The 16354-nt window shown below is 35.6% G+C and overlaps 2 protein-coding genes across 2 annotated transcripts; one reads left to right on the forward strand and one right to left on the reverse strand.

The window, feature by feature from the left end:
- Nucleotides 1-7453: 7453 nt before the first annotated feature.
- On the forward strand, nt 7454-8122 carry LOC132563141 (ankyrin repeat domain-containing protein 34B-like). The gene is made up of 2 exons (XM_060227902.1): nt 7454-7913; nt 8112-8122. The coding sequence occupies exons 1-2, from the start codon at nt 7454-7456 to the stop codon at nt 8120-8122; spliced, it is 471 nt and encodes a 156-aa protein (XP_060083885.1).
- Nucleotides 8123-8277: 155 nt separating this feature from the next.
- Nucleotides 8278-14145, reverse strand: LOC132563142 (nuclear speckle splicing regulatory protein 1-like). The gene is made up of 3 exons (XM_060227903.1): nt 14074-14145; nt 9945-10456; nt 8278-9715 (listed from the first exon to the last, which is right to left on the reverse strand). Exons 1-3 carry the CDS (start codon nt 14143-14145, stop codon nt 8278-8280), a joined length of 2022 nt encoding a protein of 673 aa, XP_060083886.1.
- Between the last annotated feature and the right edge of the window lie 2209 nt (nt 14146-16354).

Raw genomic sequence — 16354 nt, forward strand, 5'->3', positions numbered from 1 at the left:
TAACAGGGTAGTTATATACTGGATGTTATGGCACTGATAACAGGGTAGTTATATACCAGATTTTATAACACTGATAACAGGGTAGTTTTATACCAGATGTTATAACACTGATAACAGGGTAGTTATATACCAGATGTTATAACACTGATAACAGGGTAGTTATATACTGGATGTTATGGCACTGATAACAGGGTAGTTATACACCAGATGTTATAACACTGATAACAGGGTAGGTATATACCAGATGTTATAACACTGATAACAGGGTAGTTATATACCAGATGTTATAACACTGATAACAGGGTAGTTATATACCAGATGCTATAACACTGAAAACAGGGTAGTTATATACCAGATGTTATAACACTGATAACAAGGTAGTTATATACCAGATGTTATAACACTGATAACAGGGTAGTTATATACCAGATGTTATAACACTGATAACAGGGTAGTTATATACCAGATATTATAACACTGATAACAGGGTAGCTATGTAATGTGTGTTGATAACACTGATAACAGGGTAGTCACGTAATGTGTGTTGATAACACTGATAACAGGGTAGCTATGTAATGTGTGTTGATAACACTGATAACAGGGTAGCCATGTAATGTGTGTTGATAACACTGATAACAGGGTAGTTATATACCAGATGTTATAACACTGATAGCAGGGTAGTTATGTAATGTGTGTTGATAACACTGATAACAGGGTAGTTATGTAATGTGTTTTGATAACACTGATAACAGGGTAGTTATGTAATGTGTGTTGATAACACTGATAACAGGGTAGATATGTAATATGTGTTGATAACACTGATAACAGGGTAGCTATGTAATGTGTGTTGGTAACAATGATAACAAGGTAGTTATGTAATGTGTGTTGATAACACTGATAACAGGGTAGATATGTAATGTGAGTTGATAACACTGATAACAGGGTAGCTATGTAATGGATGTTTATACACTGATAACAGGGTAGCTATGTAATGTGTGTTGATAACACTGATAACAGGGTAGCTATGTAATGGATGTTATGACACTGATAACAGGGTAACTATGTAATGTGTGTTGATAACACTGATAACAGGGTAGCTATGTAATGTGTGTTGATAACACTGATAACAGGGTAGCTATGTAATGGATGTTATGACACTGATAACAGGGTAACTATGTAATGGATGTTATGACACTGATAACAGGGTAGCTATGTAATGTGTGTTGATAACACTGATAACAGGGTAGCTATGTAATGGATGTTATGACACTGATAACAGGGTAGTTATATACCAGATGTTATAACACTGATAACAGGGTAGTAATATACCAGATGTTATAACACTGATAACAGGGTAGATATGTAATGTGTGTTGATAACACTGATAACAGGGTAAATATGTAATGTGTGTTGATAACACTGATAACAGGGTAGATATGTAATATGTGTTGATAACACTGATAACAGGGTAGCTATGTAATGTGTGTTGGTAACAATGATAACAAGGTAGTTATGTAATGTGTGTTGATAACACTGATAACAGGGTAGATATGTAATGTGTGTTGATAACACTGATAACAGGGTAGCTATGTAATGGATGTTTATACACTGATAACAGGGTAGCTATGTAATGTGTGTTGATAACACTGATAACAGGGTAGCTATGTAATGGATGTTATGACACTGATAACAGGGTAACTATGTAATGTGTGTTGATAACACTGATAACAGGGTAGCTATGTAATGTATGTTATGACACTGATAACAGGGTAGCTATATAATGTGTGTTGATAACACTGATAACAGGGTAGCTATGTAATGGATGTTATGACACTGATAACAGGGTAACTATGTAATGGATGTTATGACACTGATAACAGGGTAGCTATGTAATGTGTGTTGATAACACTGATAACAGGGTAGCTATGTAATGGATGTTATGACACTGATAACAGGGTAGTTATATACCAGATGTTATAACACTGATAACAGGGTAGTAATATACCAGATGTTATAACACTGATAACAGGGTAGATATGTAATGTGTGTTGATAACACTGATAACAGGGTAAATATGTAATGTGTGTGGATAACACTGATAACAGGGATAGTTATATACCAGATGATATAACACTGATAACAGGGTAGTTATATACCAGATGTTATAACACTGATAACAGGGTAGTTATATATCAGATGTTATAACACTGATAACAGGGTAGATATGTAATGTGTGTTGATAACACTGATAACAGGGTAGATATGTAATGAGTGTTGATAACACTGATAACAGGGTAGATATGCAATGTGTGTTATAACACTGATAACAGGGTAGATATGTAATGTGTGTTATAACACTGATAACAGGGTAGTTGTATACCAGATGTTGATAACACTGATAACAGGGTAGTTATATACCAGATGTTGACAACACTGATAACAGGGTAGTTATATACCATATGTTGATAACACTGATAACAGGGTAGTTATATACCAGATGTTGATAACACTGATAACAGGGTAGTTATATACCAGATGTTGATAACACTGATAACAGGGTAGTTATATACCAGATGTTATAACAGTGATAACAGGGTAGTTATATACCAGATGTTATAACACTGATAACAGGGTAGTTATATACCAGATGTTATAACACTGATAACAGGGTAGTTATATACCAGATGTTGATAACACTGATAACAGGGTAGATATATACCAGATGTTATAACACTGATAACAGGGTAGTTATATACCAGATGTTGATAACACTGATAACAGGGTAGTTATATACCAGATGTTGATAACACTGATAACAGGGTAGTTATATACCAGATGTTATAACACTGATAACAGGGTAGTTATATACCGGATGTTATAACACTGATAACAGGGTAGTTATATACCAGATGTTGATAACACTGATAACAGGGTAGATATATAACAAACATATTAACAAATATGTAAATACTAGAAAAAAAGTATAAGAAATTAAAGCAAATTTTATTTTCATTAAAAGTTCTTTAAGTTTCGAATTTGACATAACTTGATTTTCACATACTTTTGTATATAGAGAGAGATTTAGAAATGCTGTTCATTAAGGAGATGGTTTCCCTCCCAGTAATTGTGTTTTAATGTCCTTGTTGATTCGCGTAGTTTGTCTGTTAGTTCCGTTGTCGTTTACCGTTTTCTCATTTGTCATGTCATTCAGTTACTTTTTCATATAGATCAAGGATTAATTTATATCAGTAATACTAAGAGAGACTGGCCGTGTCCTTCAGTTACTTTGTCAAATACCTTAAAGATTAATTTGTAACAAAAATCAAGAGCAAATATCAGGAGGGATATTAGTGTTAATATATCTTCACTAAATAAAGATGCCAAGTTTAGTCGCCTCCTACAATCATAAAATGGAGACAACCTGTACAATTCTTACACGCTATCTGCAAAAAGTGCAGAGATAAATAGGAAGCAATACCTCCCGTGTTTCTACAGTGCATTCCCCTGACGATTCTGATTACGACCAGTTAACCTACAACACCGAACCAGTTTTAGAGATGTATAGTATACGAGGTATTAAAAATTAAAGCGAGCAACTCATCAACTTCCACAGCGATCCTACAGATAAAATATAAACTCCCCTACAGCCCGGAAATGTATTGACGCTCCCGGATAAACTGACAGAAGTAAAATAATTAGAAACATGATTTATTTATATTTTTCATTATAAGGACTATCATTATAAATATATAGGTTTTACCTATGTACTAGATCAGGTCACTGAAATAAAGATTGGACAGGGTGAGGCAATCTACTCGGGAATACAGGAACATTATTTATCGTTATATTGACTGTTATCACGTGATAAATGATTAATGAACCTAATCATATCACTGATTATATTTACCTAACATATATCGTCAGTATGCTGATTGTAATATTATTTTTCTATCAAAATCCACTTAGAATTTAAAGGTTTAGTAAGAAATGACTATCAGACAATCTCATACATAAGAGTTCATCTACAGTAAAAAAATACGTGTACAGTTTAATGGTAGGTAGTCTTCATCGTGTCATCTGATCGGTTGTGAATTGTCGACATCTTGTCATCTGATATGTGATGATTTGTCGACATCGTGTTATCTTATTTGTTGTGAATTGTCGACACCTTGTCATCTGATTTGTGATGACTTGTCGACATCTTGTCATCTGATTTGTGATGACTTGTCGACATCGTGTCATCTGATATGTGATGATTTGTCGACATCGTGTTATCTTATTTGTTGTGAATTGTCGACATCTTGTCATCTGATTTGTGATGACTTGTCGACATCGTGTCATCTGATATGTGATGATTTGTCGACATCGTGTTATCTTATTTGTTGTGAATTGTTAACATCGTGTCATCTGATCGGTTGTGAATTGTCGACATCGTGTCATCTGATTTGTGATGAATTGTCGACATCGTGTCATCTGATTTGTGATGACTTGTCGACATCGTGTCATCTGATTTGTGATGACCTGTCGACATCGTGTCATCTGATTTGTGATGAATTGTCGACATCGTGTTACCATATTGATGATGAATTGTCAACATCGTGTTATCATATTGATGATGAATTGTCAACATCGTGTTGTCTGATCGGTGATGGATTTCACTACTTGCTCGATCATTACCTGACTGTATAATATCAAAGTTTAATCAATATTTCTGGTAAAAACTTAACATTATGGAATAAATTGATAAAGACTGAAAACAAGAAAAAATACTTTTATTACAATTATTCAAACAATATCTGTTTTCCTAAACACTTCTAATGTACGCGTATTGCTATGGTATTCCCGGCTATGTATTCCCCATAATTATTATACAGTGAAACCTCGCTATTAAATCCACTTTGGAGACTGGACAAAAGATGTCTCAATAGCGAGTTGGTCTAAATAGTAAGTTGGATCAGATTAACCGCCCAGAGCGTAACTTTTAAGGTTAAAATGAAGACTGTATATATTTCATCCAGCTTTTTTTTGTGTGTTCTGTAAAATATGTAATGGAGACAGCTGTTAACGTTGATCTTTCCTTTATTGAGTCTCGTCAAAAAGTGATACGAAAACTCAGATTTTATGGAGATCAAGCTGTTCTCCGGACACAGGCATGCGCAATGGTAAGCGTCGGTATAATTCCAAAAATATCTAAATCACTGACATGTGGGCTCCTAGCCATAACCTATTACGTAATGGCCACTCACCACACAAAGGGTGTTGACCAAGGGCTAATATAAAATACTAGTGTAAATCCTTAGTGCCGATACAATCACAATTGACCCTTCCGTGTCTATGACACTTTACAATTTAATTGCTTTAACTCTTCCTGACATGAAAGGTTAAATATATCTTTGTTGACTTGTGAATGTTATAATTATGTAACAAGATTAATTGACAAACCAAAATGGACATTTAGTGTATAAAAAATCTGTATTGAATAAATTGTACTTTTTAAAGAAATTCGTTTGTTCCAAATGAATTTCATATTTAACTTTGAGAATATTTAATTTATATATAGAAAATGAACTGATTAAAAGAAAAGAGAGAATTTTATAATGAAATATACATCATTAAGTAATGTGCATGTATATTATTGAAAAATAACAACTTAAAGATTATTAAACTGTATATAAAGTGTTGATTTTTATGAAATGCATGTAAAACATAATATTGGTAAATTGACATTAGAATATATATGTATATATTCCTTTGTTACTTTATATAGTATTATCTGTAAATATGTTCCTTTATGAATTTGTTTTATGACAAGAAATAATATGAATTGGTATGATAGATACAGGTTAATGAAAATATTGTTTTACTGTCGCCATCATGATCTTGTTATGAAATATTACATGACGTTGTGTGATCGACAGTAAGACCACTTACAGATCGGTGAACGTATCTGGTTGGAACTTCGTTCTTAACATCACTTCTCACTTGGGAAATAACGTTTCTTGGTTTAGTTTACATGGCGGGTGTCGTCGATGAAGCAGAAGACGCTTAAACTTCCGGATCTTCTTCAACCTGTACCTTTTCAAGGTTTTTTCTATAAATATTTCTTTTGGGCATATTTTGCTCTCTTTCCACTAATTTCTAGTTTGAATTATGATTTTAACGTGGCTGCTGTTACTTTTGTTGGTAATACGCATATTTAAAAAAAAATTGAATGCAAGACAAATGTGATACATACATTTATATGAAAAGACGAATGAAGTTGTTAAACGTGAGATAAGGCTATTTGTAGTAGAAAAGTGGTCAGATAATGAATTGAACTTAGTCATACAGCTGTTTTCTTCCTTGTAGCACTTGTCAAAGACGTTTAAAAATAGACAGTCCCAAACGCATCAGTTGATCGCCGGTCAAACAATGATAAGGCTGATACAATTACCTCCCCATCACATTGTTACAACGACAGACAATTATCGTTCTACCTACAATAACTGATTCTGTCATGATAATCTATTGAACTTCAGTAGAATAGAATCTCTATAGAACAGAGATTATCTAAACAAACGACTGTTATTGTCAATGACGCTACAGAGTTGATCTCTCCAGGAGACTGATCACGGTATTGTCCTTTAAAAAACATCGATTTAATCTATTATAATTATTCATTTGTGTTTACATAACTATCGATATAAACAGATCAATCAATTTTTGAATAATAATTAACGAACTCCCACACAGATATAAAACGGTCCATAGAAATTATACCACGTATTGATAACGTTGTGTTAGGAGACGTTATGTTTGAACCACTTCAATATAAGACCTTGTTATTTTAAACTCCTCTATATTACAGACACATATCGTCTAAATAATTCAAAGATACCTTCTTAAATATTCCATAAAAACTTCAACTTATTTAATCTCTATCGATGAAATACTTATTACCAGAAAATGCAGTAATTCTTTTATCTATATACATTTCTATAATCGCTGTCAAGTCCTAGAAGAATATTAAGAATGTATTGACTGTTTGGGTACAATATTTGTGATGTTTTCTAGCTGATTGATAGTGTTTTACTCTGTAGATACCTAGCATCACTGAACAAACAACAAGCAAAATACTGAATCAACAAAAATTCTCAACTCGACTAAATTTGAACAAAATAAACATTTACATAGAGACTCCTGAAAAAGGATAATAAAACCAGGTGTTCCGCAAGGGAAATCGTCTTCGGCTTCATCGATGTCACCAAACATGTAAAACAAAATAATGTCAAATAAATTGAATAAGCCCGTGTGTTCCGAAAGGACGAGACCTTAACTAGTTATATTATACATCATACTATAGCTGAGGTTTTGTCTTGGGTTTCATATATATTTAAACACATTATTATATATATTGTCTCATGTTATTGTCTTTCGAATTTCAGATGTGAATTGCAGTAACCCGTATGTTAACATGTCGAAGACAACCAAACCGGAAGTGCTTCATAGAAATCTAGAAAAAGCCATTCAACAGAACAACGTAGAAAAGATTTTAAATCTTATTCGGAACGAAAATGTGCACGTGAACTCTCGAGATGTTGGTCATGACTTGTTAACAGTTTTAATGAAGGTTTGCTATTTGGAAATCCCCGATTGTGATATCGTTAACATCATAAACGAAATTCTCGAACGTGAGCCGGATGTGAATATGCAAGATTCCTTAGGAAGGACTGCGATAATGCATGCGTGCATTTCCGGGAAAAGTGACGTTGTGGATTGTCTAATAAATGATCCGGATAGCCGGATTGATATTTTTGATTTTGATGGAAATTCTGCCCTAATGTACGCTGTAAAAACCGGAAGTTTACCTATCATAAAAAGGATTATGGATCATCCTGGGGGCATCGCGCTACTAGATATATATGATACCAATGGTAAGTAAGGTACAGCTTACAGCTTTAGTCACGAAGTTTCCCGTAACCTGTATACCACGCTGTTATCCCTTGGCACACTTCAGAATATATACACGTAATCAATATTCTTTTAAAATCATCCAATTTGGTAGAAATATAAGTATTTCGGGGGTTTGCAAAAGTTACAATATGATTTTTTACGAATGTGTTTTTCTTCAGTTGACTCCTAGCTGTCCTCAATTTAAGCCCTACTTCTTTTATAGGTCGTGTATCGTATCTGACTGGGTTCCAGATTTGTTAAAGTGAAAACGTATTGTAATGTTTGATGCTTTCAAATCATTACATTGAATTTATTTGCTTTATGAAAAATATTTATGTCACAAGGTCAGCTTATTGATAAATATTGCAGAAAACGTTTTATTTGTACGTCAGACGTTATAAAGGTTTTATACCGGTTTTCTCTGTTGTCCTCTGACTGTTTGGAGTTATCCTTGGGCTGTTTGGAGTTGTCCTCTGACTCTTTGGAGTTGTCCTCTGACTGTTTGGAGTTGTCCTCTGACTCTTTGGAGTTGTCCTCTGACTGTTTGGAGTTGTCCTCTGACTGTTTGGAGTTGTCCTCTGACTCTTTGGAGTTGTCCTCTGACTGTTTGGAGTTGTCCTCTGACTGTTTGGAGTTGTCCTCTGACTGTTTGGAGTTGTCCTCTGACTGTTTGGAATTGTCCTCTGACTCTTTGGAGTTGTCCTCTGACTGTTTGGAATTGTCCTCTGACTCTTTGGAGTTGTCCTCTGACTGTTTGGAGTTGTCCTCTGACTGTCTGGAGTTGTCCTCTGACTGTTTGGAGTTGTCCTCTGACTGTTTGGAGTTGTCCTCTGACTGTTTGGAGTTGTCCTCTGACTGTTTGGAGTTGTCCTCTGACTGTTTGGAGTTGTCCTCTGACTGTTTGGAATTGTCCTCTGACTCTTTGGAGTTGTCCTCTGACTGTTTGGAGTTGTCCTCTGACTCTTTGGAGTTGTCCTCTGACTCTTTGGAGTTGTCCTCTGACTGTTTGGAATTGTCCTCTGACTGTTTGGAATTGTCCTCTGACTCTTTGGAGTTGTCCTCTGACTGTTTGGAGTTGTCCTCTGACTGTCTGGAGTTGTCCTCTGACTGTTTGGAGTTGTCCTCTGACTGTTTGGAGTTGTCCTCTGACTGTTTGGAGTTGTCCTCTGACTGTTTGGAGTTGTCCTCTGACTGTTTGGAGTTGTCCTCTGACTGTTTGGAGTTGTCCTCTGACTGTTTGGAGTTGTCCTCTGACTGTTTGGAATTGTCCTCTGACTCTTTGGAGTTGTCCTCTGACTGTTTGGAGTTGTCCTCTGACTCTTTGGAGTTGTCCTCTGACTCTTTGGAGTTGTCCTCTGACTGTTTGGAGTTGTCCTCTGACTGTTTGGAATTGTCCTCTGACTCTTTGGAGTTGTCCTCTGACTGTTTGGAGTTATCCTTGGGCTGTTTGGAGTTGTCCTCTGACTGTTTGGAGTTGTCCTCTGACTGTTTGGAGTTGTCCTCTGACTGTTTGGAGTTGTCCTCTGACTGTTTGGAGTTGTCCTCTGACTGTTTGGAATTGTCCTCTGACTCTTTGGAGTTGTCCTCTGACTGTTTGGAGTTGTCCTCTGACTGTCTGGAGTTATCCTTGGGCTGTTTGGAGTTGTACTCGGACAGTCTGATATTGTCCTCTGACTCTTTGGAGTTGTCCTCTGACTGTCTGGAGTTATCCTTGGACTGTCGGAAGTTGTACTCGGACAGTCTGATATTGTCCTCTGACTCTTTGGAGTTGTCCTTGGACTGTCTGGATTTGTCCTCTGAATGTGTTGAATGTGTGGAGTTGTCCTTTGACTATTTGGAGTTGTCCTTTAAACTTTTTGGATTTGTCCTTTAAACTTTTTGGATTTGTCCTTTGAACTTTTTGGAGTTGTCCTTTGGACTAGTTGGCGTTGTCCTTTGGGCTATTTGTAGTTGTTGTCTTTTTTTACTATTTGGAATTGTCCTTTTTTTACTATTTGGAGTTGTCCTCTGACTGTTTGGAGTTGTCCTCTGACTGTTTGGAGTTGTCCTCTGACTGTTTGGAATTGTCCTCTGACTCTTTGGAGTTGTCCTCTGACTGTTTGGAATTGTCCTCTGACTCTTTGGAGTTGTCCTCTGACTGTTTGGAGTTATCCTTGGGCTGTTTGGAGTTGTCCTCTGACTGTTTGGAGTTGTCCTCTGACTGTTTGGAGTTGTCCTCTGACTGTTTGGAGTTGTCCTCTGACTGTTTGGAGTTGTCCTCTGACTGTTTGGAATTGTCCTCTGACTCTTTGGAGTTGTCCTCTGACTGTCTGGAGTTATCCTTGGGCTGTTTGGAGTTGTACTCGGACAGTCTGATATTGTCCTCTGACTCTTTGGAGTTGTCCTCTGACTGTCTGGAGTTATCCTTGGACTGTCGGAAGTTGTACTCGGACAGTCTGATATTGTCCTCTGACTCTTTGGAGTTGTCCTTGGACTGTCTGGATTTGTCCTCTGAATGTGTTGAATGTGTGGAGTTGTCCTTTGACTATTTGGAGTTGTCCTTTAAACTTTTTGGATTTGTCCTTTAAACTTTTTGGATTTGTCCTTTGAACTTTTTGGAGTTGTCCTTTGGACTAGTTGGCGTTGTCCTTTGGGCTATTTGTAGTTGTTGTCTTTTTTTACTATTTGGAATTGTCCTTTTTTTACTATTTGGAGTTGTCCTCTGACTCTTTGGAGTTGTCCTCTGAATGTGTTGAGTTGTCCTTGTACTATTTGGAGTTGTCCGTTGGACTTGTTGAAGCTGTCCTAATGACTAGTAGGACTATTTAGAGTTGTTCTCAGTTTTTTAGGAGTAAAGCAGATATTTCTATGACGTACACGTGTGTTGCAGAAATCCTCCTTAGGTTACATTCTATTTTTTTTTTTTACACTTAAAATATATAATCGATATGATACAAAATACATAAAATATATGACTATCAATTATGTACGCGTTATATAAAAACAAATATTTTCTACTTTGTGATTAAGGTCTCATTGTCCTGTATAATAACCAGTTTTTGTTATTAAATCAACATTATAATCTTCTGTCCATTAGAATAAGTTACATTGTAAGTCAAACAAGACTGGAAAACTCGAAAATGGACAACGATTCGTGCAAATTTGGTCTTACCTAATTTGCTGCGAACGGTCTTAAAAAGGGTTAATGTCAGAGTGTTTTCAGCGATCTGACATTACATCATAGACTGTATTAGAACACACTGTGTCTTTTAAGTATGAAGCGTGTTGCTCTCGCTGAGACGCGAAGAAACAGATTGAAGTTGTCACCAGTGAACCCCACATTTTATATACCACTTTTGATTTTGTAATTCAACGTCAGCGATTCGCAGTCATTATAAAACAATAATGGACTTCACTTAATATTGCTAAAAAACAGACACCAGATAAATATAGATATTTACAGTCCATTCCATATGTTTAAATATATTGTACCCGGTTTTTACTCTAAAAATGAATAATAAAACAAATACCAAACATTTCCAGTTCTCATCATCAGGAGATTTTTGTATAGTTTTACATGACCATTCTCTAAACTGACCCGAATTAAGTGTGACTTAAGGTATGATGACATCCAGCGCGTGACTATTATGACGTCATTGTCATCGGCATGGCAACGGCAAAATCTCATCATCTAAACGGCTGTACCTCCTGACTGATAACGTTGTCGATAATGAAGTTATATAGCTTAATGTGAAGTGAAATGTCTTCATATGCTATTTATAGGCGATATTAAGACCGAACGTAGTTTTTTTTTTTAGATCTCTCATATACATGCAATTCTGGTATCAATGGAAAGTTATAGATACGTTAAGACATTGAATCATCATCAGATTATGAGATACAGATGTAATGTGTTTAATCAATTCCATCATGAACGGTCAAATATGTACATTTAATATATGTATCTATTTAAGCTTAATGTAAAAACATGATCCTGGGTCCAGCTATATTGAGGTTAATTACCTATAGTTCAACCATAACTAGAACATTGTTACTATGGAAACATTAGGGTTTAATAGGGAAATAGGTCCATCTAAAATTAATGACAAAACTAATTAGATTAGATTTAAATGGATCCTCTATATCACTGTCGTTATCCTTGTTTGTGGTTCCTTCCGTTTTTGTAGATCGTTAAAATGTAAAACATTAAAAGTAAATGAATCCCCTCATGGTACTTATTACAGTTAATAAAAAAACTTCAATGACGTGCATATCTTTATTTACAGGACAGTGGAATACAATATCAACCTGATGTTACGAATCTATATTTCAGTATAATTTGACAAGTGAGAACCTTACATGTCACTCCCAGCCCTTCCTTTGTCGAATCGAAAATGTCGGTCAGACTCTGTCTGCTAATAACTTAAGACAAACACAATATCAATACCTCACAAAACTGTCTACACTAACAGACCCTTTGTACATAATAACGGAATTACGACGGATTAACTAATCCGGATTTAATTGCGAGTTAACGCACAGTCAGTTTCAATATGAAAATGTATCACTTTATTATCACGGATTAACGCCACTAATCCGGATTTAGTTCCGTGATAAAGCTTGGTCAGTTTTAATATTAAAATGTAACAATTTATTTCATACCTAGCTTTTCTTTAAACTTCAATGTTTATTTAAATGGTGTTGTGTCCATTGTGTGAAACTTTCGGTTGATACCATTGGATTATACTTTTATAAAACAGAAGGAATGGGGCTTACATCTCGACTTAAGACAAGGGTACAAGATATGGAAACAGTTCTGTGTAAGCTTGTCTGGGAATAAACCAACTTATGTCTGACTGGAAATGAGAAACAAGACGTAAAATGAGATCCTGATTAACATATTATGCGACCAAGATCTTAAAAAAAGCCGTATTTCTTTACATTACTAATGAAACTATATGATTAAAACGTGTTTTTGTTACGGCTGTATTTGAAATGTGTTTGATGCGACATGAAGCTGGACGTATCTGATGCGACATGAAGCTGGACGCATCTGATGCGACATGAAGCTGGACGCATCTGATGCGACATGAAGCTGGACGTATCTGATGCTCGTTAGTTTGCCTGTTGAAACGTTTGCTGTATACACTGGTCTCATTTAAGAACATGACATTACTTACTTGGATTGACCAACATGGCGGGTGTCGTCGTCAAAGCAGTATCGTTACACCTTGTCTAATTCTCCTCGCACTTTTTAAAGAGTTATTGTGTTAATACTTTTGTCCAGATTTTGCCCTTATTTTATTAAGTTTGAGTTTGGAATATGTTTATGCTGACATATTAGTTTTTGTGTCTCTCATAATTTTTTCAATATTGAAAAATATTTGATTTCGCGAAATTTGGAGTTATAGCATATTTCTTTCGGGTTCTGTCATTTTTTCCGTTTTTCCATAGCGACCCGCACCCACCAACATAACAAGCATGATTAATTCAGTTTCCGTACATATAAAAAAATGTTCTTTTTCAGATCGTAGCAGCCATTACGGGTATGAGGCGATAACATATCGCATTTGATTCGAAATTCAGCAGCTTTTCCCATTACGAAATCTGTGATAGATGTCGATTACTGACTGCAAAGAACTTAACACACGTTGTTCAGGAAATGAATACAGATAAATTGTTTTAGATAGTTTTCACGAAGATCCCCGCGTGAAAATGTCTTATCATTTACAGCCATATATACTTTCATCTCCATCGATTTGTTGGTTCTTCGTAAAAACACAAAAACTGTAGCCGCTATACAACAAGTCCCGAGGTATAACAAAACCCACCGATACATGTCGAAAAATCTATACAATAAAACGATTATTACGAAGGCATGTATATCGGACTGTTGATGGTTGTTCGTAAGAACACAAAAAAGTATAACTGCTATAACACTTGTACGAATTCCGAGGTTTAGGTCTGAAAACACTACTTATACATGTTGAAAAAACGATGCAATTAAACGATTTTTACGAAGTCATGCACATAGAACCCTAATGGAATAGTTCGGAACATGTATGTACTACTATATACTATGGTTATGTATTGTTGTATCTAAATATCTTTAAAAATTGAAAATGTGTTGGCCATCATTCCTGTATTAATTGTAAATCTTACTCTTTTGTTACCAGGTTTTACCCCTCTAACGTACTCCAAGAAGAATGGAGATTCTCGGGTACGTAAACTCATGTCCTCGTATCAGAAGAACTTTCCTCAAAACAATGACCGGCAGCCTACTAAAGCCAGGAATTCCAAACTACCTCCGCCATATTCTCCACGTCTGGAACGACTACGGAAACCTGGCCACACGCCTCCAAGTGATAAAGATAAATCTTTTGAACGTACATCACCGAAAGCTATTTATATCAATGACGAAACCAATCATTCTTTATCTCTAAGCACACCTAAGCTAAAACGAAGGAATTTCAGAAGTTCTGACGCGATTGCGTCTGAAACGGAAGTTAATCTTCCCATCATACTCAGAACAGATAGCGCAGATAATGGGACCGACTATAGTAAAAGTCCTTTGGTGTCAAGACTTAGAGAACGGCGGAATTCACTTTCACTTCCGGACCTGCGCAATACATCCGGATGTCTGGTGGCATCAGGTGAAAGTAGTCCTGTTTATCCCAGTAGTTCCGAAGGTTATTCGAGTGAGGAAGGTGAGGATACCATGTTTAGTCCTTACAAGTCTCCGCGAAAACCAGTAAATAAACAAGTTAAAAAGTGCTTGTCAGAAAATCAAATTACATTTCCACAAATCAAGACACCACCAAAGAATAAACAATTACAGAGAACAATGACCGACACCTGTGTATTTGGAATCGGGAAAAAAGATGGCAGCCGCAGCGGCAAAAAAATTCATATTCCGTCTGGGCTTATATAGCACACAGTGTGTAGTCAATATCTAATATGTTTAATATATAAAAAAAAACCATCAGGTTACTGTTTTAAAAGTTCAATTAAGTGGTGTTAAGCACGCGCACACACACAAACAGTTCTAAAAACTCCAGAAAATATTAAAATTCAGCACATTAAAAGTGTCATCTTAGACTTCTGTTCTATCATGACATGGTACTTCATGTAAGAATGTAGAAATCTATAAATGTGTTATTTATTTATTAAATAAACTGATATTATGATGATTTCCTAAAATGAGTATTGTATCTGTACCTGGCATGGAAGTAGGAGTGATTCATTTTGTAATAATATCGATATCTTGATGCGACATAGACAATCTGACAGGTTTTATTTCGTGTTTCATACTTGTTACATGTGTAGGAAATGAAATTGTTTATCACATATCTAGGGTATTTATGTACGTTATAATGCTAGAAAGTCATTATGAGCACCTTTAGCCAATCACAGCTTCACTAGGTCTAATAGTGTGGTCATAACATAGTGTATGTATTGAATATATAACACTGATAACAGGGTAGTTATGTTATGGATGTTATCAAAATGATAACAGGGTAGTTATATAATGGGTGTTAATACACTGATAACAGGGTAGTTATGTAATGGGTGTTATAATACTGATAACAGGGTAGTTATGTAATGGGTGTTATTACACTGATAACAGGGTACTTATGTAATGGGTGTTATAACACTGATAACAGGGTAATTTTGTAATGGGTGTTATAACACTGATAACAGAGTAGTTATGTAATGGGTGTTATCACACTGATAACAGGGTAGTTATGTAATGGGTGTTATTACACTGATAACAGGGTAGTTATGTAATGGGTGTTATAACACTGATAACAGGGTAGTTATGTAATGGGTGTTATTACACTGATAACAGGGTAGTTATGTAATGGGTGTTATAACACTGATAACAGGGTAGTTATGTAATGGGTGTTATTACACTGATAACAGGGTAGTTATGTAATGGGTGTTATTACACTGATAACAGGGTAGTTATGTAATGGGTGTTATAACACTGATAACAGGGTAGTTATGTTATGGGTGTTATAACACTGATAACAGGGTAGTTATGTAATGGGTGTTATTACACTGATAACAGGGTAGTTATGTAATGGGTGTTATAACACTGATAAAGGTAGTTATGTAATGGGTGTTATTACACTGATAACAGGGTAGTTATGTAATGGGTGTTATTACACTGATAACAGGGTAGTTATGTAATGGGCGTTATTACACTGATAACAGGGTAGTTATGCAATTGGTGTTATTACACTGATAACAGGGTAGTTATGTAATGGGTGTTATCACACTGATAACACGGTAGTTATGTTATAGTTGTTATTACACTGATAACAGGGTAGTTATGCAATTGGTGTTATTACACTGATAACAGGGTAGTTATGTAATGGGTGTTATCACACTGATAACAGGGTAGTTATGTAATGGGTGTTATCACACTGATAACATGGTA

Source organism: Ylistrum balloti, unplaced genomic scaffold (genome assembly GCF_031769215.1).
Source record: "Ylistrum balloti isolate Yb309-2 unplaced genomic scaffold, AGI_CSIRO_Ybal_v1 Utg371604, whole genome shotgun sequence".
Lineage (NCBI taxonomy): Eukaryota > Metazoa > Mollusca > Bivalvia > Pectinida > Pectinidae > Ylistrum > Ylistrum balloti.